Source organism: Branchiostoma lanceolatum, chromosome 2 (assembly GCF_035083965.1).
Source record: "Branchiostoma lanceolatum isolate klBraLanc5 chromosome 2, klBraLanc5.hap2, whole genome shotgun sequence".
Taxonomy (NCBI): Eukaryota; Metazoa; Chordata; class Leptocardii; order Amphioxiformes; family Branchiostomatidae; genus Branchiostoma; species Branchiostoma lanceolatum.
In genome coordinates, this window is record NC_089723.1 from 26,999,930 (window position 1) to 27,013,368 (window position 13,439).

General features: G+C 40.3%; 2 protein-coding genes across 3 annotated transcripts; both read right to left on the minus strand.

The window, feature by feature from the left end:
- Positions 1–2,118: 2,118 nt before the first annotated feature.
- LOC136428297 (maspardin-like) lies at positions 2,119–8,925 on the minus strand. 2 transcript variants are annotated; one of them, XM_066417693.1, is made up of 8 exons: positions 8,496–8,925; positions 7,836–7,997; positions 7,384–7,464; positions 6,563–6,708; positions 5,919–6,027; positions 5,108–5,215; positions 4,032–4,172; positions 2,119–3,621 (listed from the first exon to the last, which is right to left on the minus strand). In XM_066417693.1, exons 1-8 carry the CDS (start codon positions 8,556–8,558, stop codon positions 3,496–3,498), a joined length of 936 nt encoding a protein of 311 aa, XP_066273790.1. In that variant the 5' UTR covers positions 8,559–8,925; the 3' UTR covers positions 2,119–3,495. The 2 variants fall into 2 exon arrangements, with proteins under 2 accessions (XP_066273790.1, XP_066273789.1); XM_066417692.1 differs by lacking the exon at positions 5,108–5,215 and adding an exon at positions 5,275–5,382 and having other exon boundaries at positions 8,496–8,923.
- Positions 8,926–9,966: 1,041 nt separating this feature from the next.
- LOC136428298 (pygopus homolog 2-like) lies at positions 9,967–12,422 on the minus strand. The gene is made up of 4 exons (XM_066417694.1): positions 12,272–12,422; positions 11,814–11,971; positions 10,930–11,139; positions 9,967–10,585 (listed from the first exon to the last, which is right to left on the minus strand). Exons 1-4 carry the CDS (start codon positions 12,306–12,308, stop codon positions 10,322–10,324), a joined length of 669 nt encoding a protein of 222 aa, XP_066273791.1. The 5' UTR covers positions 12,309–12,422; the 3' UTR covers positions 9,967–10,321.
- Positions 12,423–13,439: the final 1,017 nt, after the last annotated feature.

Genomic DNA, 13,439 nt, shown 5'->3' on the forward strand with positions numbered 1-13,439 from the left:
GAATGTTAACCTTTAACCTCCTGAGCTCCTACAGGGCCCTGGATAATCTCCATCCGCTTGTAAAGAAATAATTCCCCAGCTAAACCCGACTCAAAATCTCATACATTGTACGTAGTATAGCATTGTATGTACTTTACTTTTGTTATAAACCTTTTCACTAGTTTGAAGGTTTAAAACTGATAAGTTACGGACATAAAAGGAAGTTTATGTCCTGAGGATGGATATCTACTGACAAGCAATTAGTGAAACGACCTACAGTCTCGCTAAATCCTGCTCAATCTCGCGTGAGTTTGAAGGTCGAGAAGACAAGACGTGAGAGGTCGTCGTGTTTTAGCGGTGCGTGTCCAGTCACAAGCAGAGGAAGACCTTATCTTGGTGCTGATCGTACATTTATTACTGATCATGATATTGATTCCACGTTTATGCGTCATGATAATTTCAGAGCATAGGGGGACCTCTGAACATCGAACTGCATACAGATATATATTCGCACATGTTTTGTGGGAGGGGGGCATATTTTTACTGAGAGTAGAAAAAGTTAGTAGAGTAGAGTTCAGCTGTCTACGGAGGCAAAAATTTAGTATCCAGCCGGCCTCCATACGACTGGAGATTGTTGGCCGGCTGGATACTGCTTGAGTAGAGTAGAGTACAGCAAAGTGTTGACGTTGACACCTACAGACTTTCAGTTGCCTCCTGTAGTATGAATGATTGCGTTTGTTTACTTGCCATATACTATACCAGTTGCGATTAGATTGATGATAATGAAATTCCAATTTTGGTTAAGAAATATGGACCATATCACACGTCGTGCCGCCGTGCCATGAAAGTGTATCACGCTGTTTGATTTCCAACATTTGGATGGACTTTGAAACATGAAGCTTTTAGTCTTTAATACCATCTCGATTAGTAACTGAAATCAAACTGTCCTAAAATCAATCTTCTTTTCAATTTCCCAACAGGACAGTTCGCTGCATTCACTGGACATTTCCCTGTTGCTGGCACACCAATATTTGTAACAAGCCAAAAAGGATTGTAATAACAATCCACCAGGCAACATTATTAGTAATGGCTATGGCTAGTCTGATTGTTCAGGGATCCAGACTGTTGGCATCAGGGCTGTCCAGGGCACTGCCGTGTCTCACCCAGCCCTCCTGCTCTAAAACAATGGGGAGGAACTACCAGCCGAGTAACACCAGGAGGTGGAACGTGCACAGCTACGAGACCAGGCTGAAGACCAGGGGAGGCGTCGAGGTGCTGCTCAGACGCATGCTGAAGGGAAGACACAACCTGGCCCATTTCCACCACAGGGACAAGCTTTCACCCAAGAGCAACTATGTGAACTATCAGAAAATAATGAGGTACAAGTTGGCAAAGGGGAAGCCTTTGGATGCTGTATACAAACGAGAGTGATGATGACATTTGCAAGGACTGTGTTCCCACTATGAACCCTGAGATCTGGTTCTAGTACAAAGAGAATGGAAGTTGTAGCATGCAACTCCACCAACTTTCACCTCCAACTGGTATTTGTTCAGATTAGCCAGTGTGATGAAGGTTAATCACTTAATGTCATCAAATCATTTCCAGTGCAGGAAGAAAACTCTATTGAACCAGCACTATGTACTGATGAATATTTCAAAGATGATACTAACGAAGACAGCTCTACTGTACTTCCTGTAAGGAATAATACAGGGGTATCCTACTTCCTAAAACAAATAAACTAGGAGTACAAAAATTCCAGGCAATACTTTAAGCAGTCTTGTCAGTACTCAGCGTCACTATACGTGTACAGTATACATGTATGTATGGTGAAATTAAACTTGACTACAAAAATAACTACAGATGTGTACTTATTTCCTGTCAGCCCCTTGACAATAATTTTTTAAAACTTGAACCCCATCTTCACATTATTGTTAATGGTCATATATACCCCCGTATTTCAAAAGATAACTTCTACATCTTATTTCAACTTTTCCTGAACAGCCCTTAACATACATGCTTATGAAGTAAGCCATAGGAATAAAGAAACTTGATTGTGCATAGGTGTAAGAAAATTATTTGAATACTAATTAATCATGACAGGTAACAGACACAGAACAATAAATGATAAGACTCATCATGAACAGGGAAGGCTGTACATACCACTCTGAAAAACTTGGCTTTATTGAAAGTTTGCTTACAGAGAAAGATCATTTTCTGTAGAGAATGGCATCTGTTATGGAATGTGGGGTCTACAAACTGAACCATGGTTTGTTCAGGTATGAACTAAAACAGTGTCATAATCAGCACGTTCCGATCACCCTAAAAGGTTGACATTGGTTTGCATTTGCAATGCTTTCATCCACTGATAGACAAGAGGCCAGGCTATAATAAGGGCTGGCCTTCACAGATGTTTTCAATATGAATAGATTATGTCATGATTCTAATGATGACATGTACTTGTTATTCATAGCAACATTGGCAAAGAAATCATGTTTCGAAGCATATGAATATAAGATCTCAAGAGTATAGTGCTTATGTTTATTTGTAAATTGTATGTCAACACAACCAAAGTCGATCCTTTCACAGGCAAGATTTGAACACTGATCATTGATTAATATGGGCAAAGGCAGGTTTACTGTGGTAAAAGTAATTCTACTGTCAAGTATTGAAAAAAAGGAAGTTGATCATTTACAAAATCTTCATGATCACAAACCTTTCAATAATGGCTACATAGTTCAATTGTAGTTCAATGACATTTCCTTTCAATGTGGCACACCCAACACTATTACTTCTGTCACTAACATATTCCATTACACATCTGTCTGTTTACAACATAAGCTGAACCTTTTGTCTCTGAAGCACTGAATACACATTTCCATTTCTTTATTACCTGAAACATTGAGGTTACACAGTCTCCAGGGCCAACTTTCCATGTACCAGGGCCCTGGCAATGTTCAACCGTATCACACTACCATAGTAGTTCCTTTCTTTGCCCCATTTAGGGTTTTTATAAAATACTTTTGGACAATTTCCTGTCATCTTCCTATGAAGCCAAAGGCCACAGGTTCATCATTCGACCAAACACTATGGTTATAAATGTCAAGACACTTTCTCTATTTGGCAAATCAAATTCTCCAAAGACAATTGCTGACAGGATACTTTTGAAACTTTACGTACATAGAGCTACATATACCAAAATGAAACATAAAATATTTCATTTCTAATTATATCATTGTGAGCCAGGACTGCTTTGCAGTAGACAATCTTGTGACATAAACAATGCATAGAAACTTTTTTTCTGCAAGGAAGAAATGAATTCAGTCTCTACACAGGTGACTTAGCAAAATACTTAACTTAAGTACAAAATTATTCAAATCATGCAAGCAATCGAGTATGGAACTTAAACTTTATAATTTTTCATCTTCTGAAGACTCAAAAGTATTCTATGGACAAGGAACACAGGGTTTTCTAACTGGCATGTAACAAACAGTGACTGCTGGATGAATGCCTGCTTCACTACTCGGAGTTTGCCTCTGCACCGTCTGTCTCCAGTTTCTGTTTGATGGCTTCCCTGTCAGCGTCTGTGATCATCTCCGGGTCGATGGCTGAGAAGCGGGTACCGTGGAAATCACGAAGGTGTATCTAAGGACAGTGGACAAGAGAGAGCTCAGAAATGAAGTGGGAAACAAACATCATAAAAATGAAGAGGACAACAGGGCTCAAGGACATATGACTTCGTATTATTCCCAACATGTCGAAGGTATTTTATTTGGGAGAGTTGTTACAATTCACTTGAATAGTTCAGCCAAATGTACGTTAGTACACAACACCAGCACTATTGTTACATGTAATATGCCCAGTGAGTCTATTCCTTGACAACCAGTCACCTCTGAACATATTAAGCATCAATTTAGCAATCCAACGTTGCAGGGTACCAGCGTATACTTGATCTATGGAGGGACCCGCATGAACAAAGTGTTAAAAGGTTCAAATGCAAATACTGTCGTAAGGTATCTTGTTTAAATCATACTGACAATAGAGAGATACCATACCTGTATGTACAAATTGACCTCAGCACTTCTGCTTACATATGGGAAGTTGCCACCAGACTTGAGATGTGCCCTTTTGGAGTTGGGATAACATTTGTAGAGCTCTTCTTTCACAGAGGTGGACAAAGCACTCTCATCAAATACCTAAGGGACAACAAGTTTGTTACAGCATTTTCATGGCGTATTACATGATCTACTTGAACCCCTTTTATTGCTACAGACCATTGTGTGTGTGAAGGAGTTGTCACTGCTATGCTATATCATTGTCATATTCAACAACCAGCAGAGCCTGCTTGAAAGTGTATAAAAGTATACATGAAACTGTCATAAGGAACATCTTCATCTGAAAAGGAAGTTTGTTTCAGTATAAGCAATGTTGATATGAGTTTGAAATATTGAGATAATAGTGGATATGTCAATATATCAGTCAAACCAAGGAGGTCATATTGGTCAAAAAAAGAAGTCAAATTCACTGTCTTTCTTGCATTGTAACCAAGATGAAATAAAGCAGGGGTAAGTACAGATTAGATTACAAGGCCTTGATACAATATTCTTAGGTGAAAACAGCCAGAAGATGAAGTACTATACCAATCTCTGCAGTATAGAAGGATCAGCAAGACAGTTAAACAGATCAGAAGCTACAGAAAGCAGTAAGGAAATATGTAAGCAATACTCTTGACTAACTCACAGACAATGTCTCATACAGCTTACATCAATATTTAGGCATTGATATCAGAAGGCTACAAGAAAAAGCTGAGTCTGAAAATTGTCTGAAAAGCAAGCGAATATAATGTATTGCTGGAAATGTAATTGACCTTTGTCAATAAGCGTAAGGATCAGATACCATAGTTACACAAACAAGCCATGGATGCTTTCCACACACTAGCATCATACAGTACGTTAATCTCCTACCATTTCTTGCCATGACTTAGTACTGTACCACAGAAAAAGAAAACCAGTCAGGCCAACATCACATCTTGTAGACTGAGACACCACATACTGTATGCAGCAAGGCAACATCACAAGCTGAGAGAAAACCCTGAAGAGGCATGCAGTAAAGAAAGAGCCCAGCCACTCACATCAAGGATTGTGACAGGTAATTGCTTGATTTTCTCTCCATCAACAGAGGCATTTTGACAGTTCAGGGTGAGACGTGAAGCCAGCTCGGACTGTGGGAGGCTATCCATCTGCAGTTAATATAGAGGAAATAGGGCTTACAATAAAGGTCTGGATCCACCCTACTTACATCTATTACTGTAATGGCAATGTTCTGGATCCTTTGTGGCTCCACGTAGGAATCTTGACAGTTTAGGGTCAGTCTGGAGGCCAGTTCAGACTGGGGGAGGCCCTCTAGCTGTAAGGACACAACACACACACACACGCACTGTAAACACAATTTTCACAGGGCTCAAAATACCCAATTGCAATTTGTATTAAAATGTTCTAGATTGCAAGAAAAAAAAAGACAATCTGCAATTTTGTAGACTAGAAATTTCAGGCTTGACACATTGTATGAATCACAATCAAGTTGATTAAGAATTTACAAGTGTACTAAAGCTCAAATTGTAGTAGGGCAGAAGCAATGGCTTCTCTATTTACAGAAAATTAGTCCACATTGCAGAGCAGAAATTTTAATAACTTGCAATGTTGCAGGCTACAAAAAAAGTACTCTGAGCCCTGATTTGCAAATTATAATTGAGGAAGAAGGTTGACTAAAAACTTTAAAATACCAGTATAAAGCCAGTTATCGAACATTATATATACATGTACATTAAACTCATTATTATCATTACTCAAAATACTTTTGAAACATCATCATTATAATCACTAATCATTAAGGCTTTAACCTAAGTACAGGATAAATGCCTAATCCGTGTTGTGATCACTCACACATTCCACCAGGAAATCAACAGAGTCTGCTATGGCAGGTTCAGTCATGCCCTGAGTGAAGTTTCCCATCACCATCTTCTTCAGCATAAAGGCAGGCATCAGCCAAAACCTGGCAAATACATGTAACATTACTTCATGTGAGACTGGCAAATATAAATGTGAATGTACATAAAAGTTAACTGTTCATTAAACCACACCAATTAGATTTATTGTATTTGCCACTCAATTTTTTTCTGATTTGAAAAATGACAATAACAAGATTATGCATAAATCCCGAAATTATCAACATGCTCATATTTTGACACCAACAGTTGAAGAGGCAAGTCCTTGTCTTCATAATTGTTTCAGGTTTTCAATGAATCAAAAGTTTGATATTCATTGTTTGAAATGTTAACCAGCCTGGTATGTTGTCTTTGTGACTCCTGTGCATCACTATCACTATCAGTCGATCACAGGATGCCTGTTTCTTTCCATACTTACATATGTCTATTGTGCCCACTCACTACATTAATTTCCTGCAAAAATCCAATAACCAAGATATCAAATTGGTGGGGCATTACCCTGAGGAAAGTTTAACCTATTCTGACTTCAATGAGTCTTTTTGAAAATAGAATTCATGCGGGTATTGTGGTATCAGTGCTTACGTTGGTGCTGTTGTAGTTTGCTGAAAGACAGTGGTGTCACTGAAGGCATTGCACAATATCATGGAGTGCACCCGTGGGCTCTTGTACGTGGCTTCGGCAAACTTCTGGCCCAGGAACCCACCCAGTGATGCTCCAAATATATGAATCTGTGAAAAGTACATGTCAGCCATCTCGCAATATATCTTATGACATTTCAAGGCAATTCTATCTCAATTTTATTATAAGGAGTCAAATGAAATGAGTGAATAAAATGTTTTGTGCCTAATATTACGGGGAAAGGATTTTTTTTCAGTTCAAGTCCATAGTTGAGAAAATTTTGTACTACAGCAGCTATACGACTGAAACGCATATTGAATGAACGCATGAATTTGCAGTGTTGATGAGGTTAGGCAATAGTAGTGGGCAACCTCAAGCCAACCGTACATACTCAGGCCACATCTTCAGAAAAGACACTGTCGCCGCATGTTCCTGTTAAGAACTTTATTCGAGCCCACACCGACAATTGTTTCGCCTTGCGTGTGGCTTTTTCAAGGAAACAGAGCTCGAATGAGCACATTACATTGTGTTCTGGCTCTTATATTGTGCAGTGTTGAGGTTGTGATGAAAGCTACAAAAATAAACTCAACGCAGACATTACTGTATTTGTGTCAACTGGACAGGTAACAGAAGGAAAATGTAATGTTTTCATGGGAGAATCTGTAAATGAGGAAAAATCTTTACACACATAAAAGTTTAAGCACTGTTACATGTGTTCATACTGGTATCAAGAGGAGTTCTATCAAAGTTTAATTCACTATGGAGAGAATTCATTCATGCGGTACCTTATCCAACTGTAGATGATCCAGCAGTTTTCTGAAGCCGTCTATCCACTCCTGTAGACTCCAGTACACGGGATATTGTAGCTGGGAGTGGGAGATAACAGTTAGGATTTAATGCATAGCAACAAGATTGGACCATCTTTATATTAAGGTAGCCTCTACCAGGCCCCGCGGATCGCTGGGAAAATAGTAGGAATTGGCCAAATAGAGTGAATTGTACGCTAAGGGAGTTGGCTACGGAGGGTCAAATCTGCAAGTGAAACCCTGGCAAATAATCTCCCTATAGCCGGCGTAGTTAGTCTGGTAGAGACTAAAAATAAGGTTCGAAATCCAAAAAGCAAAAGCACATTGAAACCAAGAGTACATAGGAGCCTAGAATTTCTTTTTCACTGTCTCGTTCTTAAACTGTTAATAAAAAAAACATTCATGGGGGAAAAGTAAGTATGTGTGCTCACTGCTATGACTCTGAAGCCCAGTCCTGACAGGGCCATGATCTGCCTGAAGAAGACATCTGCAGTACCGCTGACAGGCGGTAGGCAGACTAACGGACATTTCACATTCCGTGGGCCAGCATCATACATGGTCCACACCTTGCTATCATCGTCATCAACTACTACCTGCAGAAAGATAAAAGGTACACACGATTAATCTCCAAGCAGATGTTGGGACCAGCTCAATGTTTTACACACGATTTTGCTATAAGTTTCTCAATGGTCTGCATGTAGTTCTTTACCTCCCCAAGGACACTTGCACATCAAGAGTTGAACATCACTTAAGGTTTAGTCTGTTAGAAATCTAAAAATGTAAAAGACTGAAGCATCATTTCTGCATTCTTCAATTGTTTCTCGGTTTGCAAGAACTGTTAGATTCTAACTTTGCCATCAGTACAAAGCAAACATGTTTTGGCTTACTCTGGCTACAGGGTTTATGATCCATCATGGAACTGTCACAACAAAATTAAATTGTTATCATAAGGCACCAAGCAGGTGGTTGTACTGCCCTTCAGCCCACATAATATAACACTGTAATAAATAACATGTAACCTTGCATGTAGTATCCTTACATGTTATATATGACCATGATCACGGAAATATTCAAATAGCAAGTTTACTTACTTTCTTCTGAGAAACAGAGCTCCTAAAACTACCGTATTCACGTGAGTTCCTTATTTCTCCCATGACGACGGTCACAGATTCAGTGTCATTTCATCACCGTAGTAGTTCAGAGTGACAAACAGGTGATACACAAGTTCTCAAAACGTTGTCCCGACAAGGTAAGTCCGCCCCGACTCAACGTGAGCGAAGTCCACACGACATCATGGGCAGTGCGCCCCTCCCACCTTCTACTTTCGGTCCACCTTCTTGTCGAATGCGCACCCCCAGTGTACAGTCAGTAAGACGTTCAAGTTTTAAGAAGTCTCTTCTATCACCTGACAACACGTTTGCATTCAATAGACGGTGGCAAACTGAGGGTAACGTCGTAAAACTGGCGAGGCTAAACAATAAACTTGGTTCCGGAAGTTCACATTGCTGAAATGACCGACGGCATCACAACGCCATTGAATAAATGTAAGATAGATGAATGTCAAGAGTTAGACTGACATTGAGAAATATGACCTAATCTAGCTATAATACTTTTTTCTATATATATTTTTGAAGGTGTATTGGTAAACTCGTAAGACTGTTAAAGGAATTTTCATTTTTCCCGTTTCACAGCAGCTGCTGCTGTCATCATCTCGTGACTTTCTTGTGACATAAGCTCGCTATTTGTGTGCGGATTCGTGATCATGAAAAACATTAAATGTTTAAACAACGCTGTTGTGATTCAACTGTCACCTGAATGCTCATTTCTTTTGAACTGTTTGATATTTTAATATTCCAGGATATTTTCATTTACATACATATTAACGTTATAGCTTTAACGTTGCATGATGACAACGTTGATGAACAGTCATGGACGCCATCTGTCGATTAATTTGTGTACTGCAACAGACTGGACTTAGTAACATCAAGAATCAATAGTGTATTGGTGGTGTTGGTAAAGAAAGGATATGTAGGATTCCGACCCCATGCATGGAACTACAGTTGTGAGTCTCTCTGATTGTGGTGCTCTTGGTGTCAGATAGACGTCATGAAATTTTAGGCCCCCTTGTGGCTTTCTGTGCAACTGCAGCAGTTAGTTTGCTGGTAAGTGTACAATGGCTAACTCGAGAATTTTTAATGATCGGTTGTGGGTACTTAGACACACAAAGAAATGGATCGGAAATTTTTTGGAAGTTACAAGGCAAATTTGGACCTGGACCAAACATGAGCTATGCTTTTTTTATTCATATGCACTCTCTCTTTGTCGGGAAGTGGCTGGCCTGCTGACACCGTAGGCATCTTATTAAACGATTTGATCGCTCGTCCAAATTTTCCCTATTTTGACTGATGAGAGCTTCATTAGGATTCCATTGGTCGTGTTGGTACTGATGGACATTGTTGACACAACAAACACCATGTTTACATACATACTTGACATAAGTCAAGTACGGTAAGTCAAGTTACATACATGTATGTACAGAAGGAACTGCTTAAATATTGAGCCATTTTTGTACAACAATATAACTTATAAGCGACTACGTGTTGAAACCAGACTTTTTTCAAGCTCTTTTAATTGTCTAGCATGAGGTTAGGTACAATTTCTACAAGGCTAATATTTTTTTGTTGTTGTCCTTGTTTAACATCTATAATGGATATGGATAGAGAGAACCGAGGAACCAAAATGCTACTGTCATCAGGAATGACTGATTTGTCATTATATCTCTACAAAACACCAAATGAACCTTCTTCACACTCTTCACCATACTGAAACGTAGAGCAATGTGTTGATAATACTAAAGATTCAAAGGATTAAAATCAGAATTCTCAAACTTGTGGTGACAGAAACATAAAACGAAGGATCACATCATGGACAGGGGCTGGTCTTTTAGTCGGACTGGTGGTATGTTCTGAGTTCTGAGGCAGTTATCACATGCCCATTCTGCCGCCTGTTCAGCTGTCAGAAGATGATAGGCAGCCTCCGTCAGCCCGGTGCACACTCTGTGGAACCATTGGTTACAATGAGCCTCACACAAGATGGCCTCGTCATTGTCACTCACTTCCTGTCTGCAGATCCCACAGGGGTATGCAGGGCCAGACACAAACCCATTGGTGGCTCCGCCCATCTGTGAGGCAAAAAAAACATGTAATAGACATGTTATGTAACGTTAGTACGTAAGCCTGCTGAGTCTTTTCATGAAAACAGTCAAATCTATCTAAGAGGACCACTCAGGAGACCAATAAAATCTGGTCTATGTGGACAGGTGGTCACTATGGACATGACTCTTAATGCTTCTGTCAATGGGAAAAATCATCTAAGGGACTACCAGAAAGTGGTTTCTTGTACATGTTTGACTGTACTAAGTGTAAGCTTAGGGCAAAGGACATTGATGCCAATTTTCTTTGCACAGTTTGTTGAAACAATCCTACTGCATAAAGGAAATGAATTCAGGAATAAAAGCTATCTCACCTTGTTTGGGTCTCTGGAAACAGGTGGGTTCAATGTCTTCAGGGTGTGTGGGTTGGGGGCAGGAGGAGGGGGGTGCTGTTGCTCAAACTCATCAAAAGGATTCTGGACCTTTATGTCCTGTGCCATGAGGGTGGGGGGTGGTACACTGTACAACTCAGGAGGGGGGGTAGCTTCCGAAGCTGGGGGAGGGTTCGAAACTGGTGATGCCTCCTGCAATCAAAAAACAAACCAGTTCAATGGGATGAATTTATACATCGATAAGATGGCACTAAACGGTAGAGAAAATGAAGAAATTAGGAAATGTCTATCCTGTTTTTGCAGATCCCTATATATAGGTAATGATGGCATATACCGTTATCAAATTTTCACATATGAATATGATTGAAATGACAACCACTAGAAATATATACTATCAATATTGCATTATGCACTTGATATTCACATTTGCACCCAATAAACAAAATTTGAACACTGCACCATCAAAAATCAATCCTTCCGGCGTGAGACTCCTGCCACCAGGTACAGATTACATTATAAGTCAATTGTCTGGAAATGACGTGTACAGAGTGAACATGGCCACCAATTCAGAAACTCACACAGCCAAGCTCGGAAAAACTTTGAAAATCCATAAAAGTAAATATTGTAATACGTAATAATAATTGACTCCAAGTCAAAATATGTTTATGCATGTGACTGAGTTTGGTTGGGTTCAATGGGTTGGTGTGTGTCCTCAATTATCTGAATGACAGCTAGTGAATGGGAAGATGACTGCAAAGGTCAGATTTAGTGGCCATGGAGTGACAGGGAGTACAGGTCAGAGGTGTTTATATATACCAGGCAGAACTTATTTTCAAGTAGTAACTAATGTTATGTAGCCGCCTGACCTGAGGTTGTGCAGGTGCAGGTGCCGCGATGGCCTTCTTCTTCTTCTCCCCTGGTTTGGTCCGTTTGGGTGAACCACTAGGCTGGCTGCTGGGCTGGCTGAGAGGTGTGGAACTCTTGCTGCTGCTGTCCTCTGCCTCTCCCTCACTTTCAGATGATGCTACACATGGGCAGATGGCAGATCATAGAAAACTTTAACTTTAAATTATGCATGTCTGATATACTCAAATGACTAGTTACCATATTAGTACTTCAACACAATTAACGAAACTATTTGTGGTCATCAAGCAGGCTATGAAAATTAACGTGCAGCAACAGCAACAAACATACAAAGCAAACAATCTTGAACAAAACAACATGCTGCAACAGGATAATTGCATAGGCCCCCCTCCCTCACGTACACATTTCCCCCACTGGAAACAGCTGCCTACTGCAAGAAGCAGAATCAAATAATACTCACGCCTGTAGCGCTTAGGTGGTCTCCTCTCTCGCGGCATAACACTTTACATACCGGCTAGCAAGAACAGTCGCGGGAAATCTTTACAAACTGCAGCACCTCCCTGTCCATGCAACTACCCGCGTTTACAGTTAGTTGTTAGGAGGTTGCAATATATTCAAACTCCGCACGAGGGCGTCACCTTGAAAGCCTAATGGTCAGACTTGTGCATAGGAGCTCAGATAAGTACTTACTGACATTGCAAGCCCAAAAAATTCTTATGCCACAACCGTCTACTTTGGAATCATGCAAAGAAAACACATAACTGGGGGTGCCTAAGATGTCACGCGCCCTAACATGGCATGGATTTGTTACTGGTCTTATTTTGCATAAGTAAGCACGCCGTGTTTGTGACCACTGACAACGCTGATGAGGAAGGTTAATAAATCAAGTTCATGCACATAGCTGTCATTTTCATTTAAAACATATGTTACATATTTCTTGTTTCGTTGAAAAATAGTATTTTGACAATAATGATGGTAGCGCTGAGTCGAGGGTCACTGCGTAGCCACTAGACGGCCTGGCGCCTAAATGTACGACCTGAGCCAAGCAGATACACAACTATCATACACATAAGAAATATCACTTCATAAAACACTGAAAATTTGGGTCTTTAAAGTTTAAGTGTTTGTTGAAAAGAAAACCGACCAAAGAAAAACGACGTAAACATCGATGTCGTCTGGCGACGTTGTTTTCCCGCCTTTTTTTCTGGCCGCGATGGTCGCGGGACGATTCAACGCACAGCTATGTTACGCTCTATCACGTGATTGGTACCGTCTATGAAAAGGAAACTGAATGCTGAGATGGCGAAGATATTTTCCAATAAGTAGACGAAATATTGTTGATGTAAGCGCTGTCGTTTTTTCCTAATGATTTTGTGAGCCGCATTCAATACGTACGTCGAGCCGCGCGCACAGTGCGTTCTAGCTAGCCTGGGTGTCATCCTATTTCTACCGGGGCTCCTACAGTCGCTACCCTAAAAAAATTTTTTAGGGTAGCGAGTGTAGGAGCCCCGGTAGAAATAGGATGGTACCCAGGCTACGTTGTAGCCTATTTCCCGTGAAAATATGAGCTGGGATGCGCTAGACATAGCCCTTCTCACATGACGAGAGAAGTGCACACAGTCAAAATT

What these genes read in the sequence shown, in the direction of transcription:
- LOC136428297 (XM_066417693.1), bottom strand. Translation starts at nt 8,558, where the DNA reads ATGGGAGAAATAAGGAACTCACGTGAATACGGTAGTTTTAGGAGCTCT. An exon ending in CAAACTACAACAGCACCAAC is followed by an intron (nt 6,028 to 6,562) that starts GTAAGCACTGAT and finishes TGTATTTGCCAG; the next exon opens with GTTTTGGCTGATGCCTGCCT. An exon ending in TACCTGTCACAATCCTTGAT is followed by an intron (nt 4,173 to 5,107) that starts GTGAGTGGCTGG and finishes GTTGTCCCTTAG; the next exon opens with GTATTTGATGAGAGTGCTTT.
- LOC136428298 (XM_066417694.1), bottom strand. Translation starts at nt 12,308, where the DNA reads ATGCCGCGAGAGAGGAGACCACCTAAGCGCTACAGGC. An exon ending in CTGCACCTGCACAACCTCAG is followed by an intron (nt 11,140 to 11,813) that starts GTCAGGCGGCTA and finishes TTTTGATTGCAG; the next exon opens with GAGGCATCACCAGTTTCGAA. An exon ending in TTTCCAGAGACCCAAACAAG is followed by an intron (nt 10,586 to 10,929) that starts GTGAGATAGCTT and finishes TTTGCCTCACAG; the next exon opens with ATGGGCGGAGCCACCAATGG.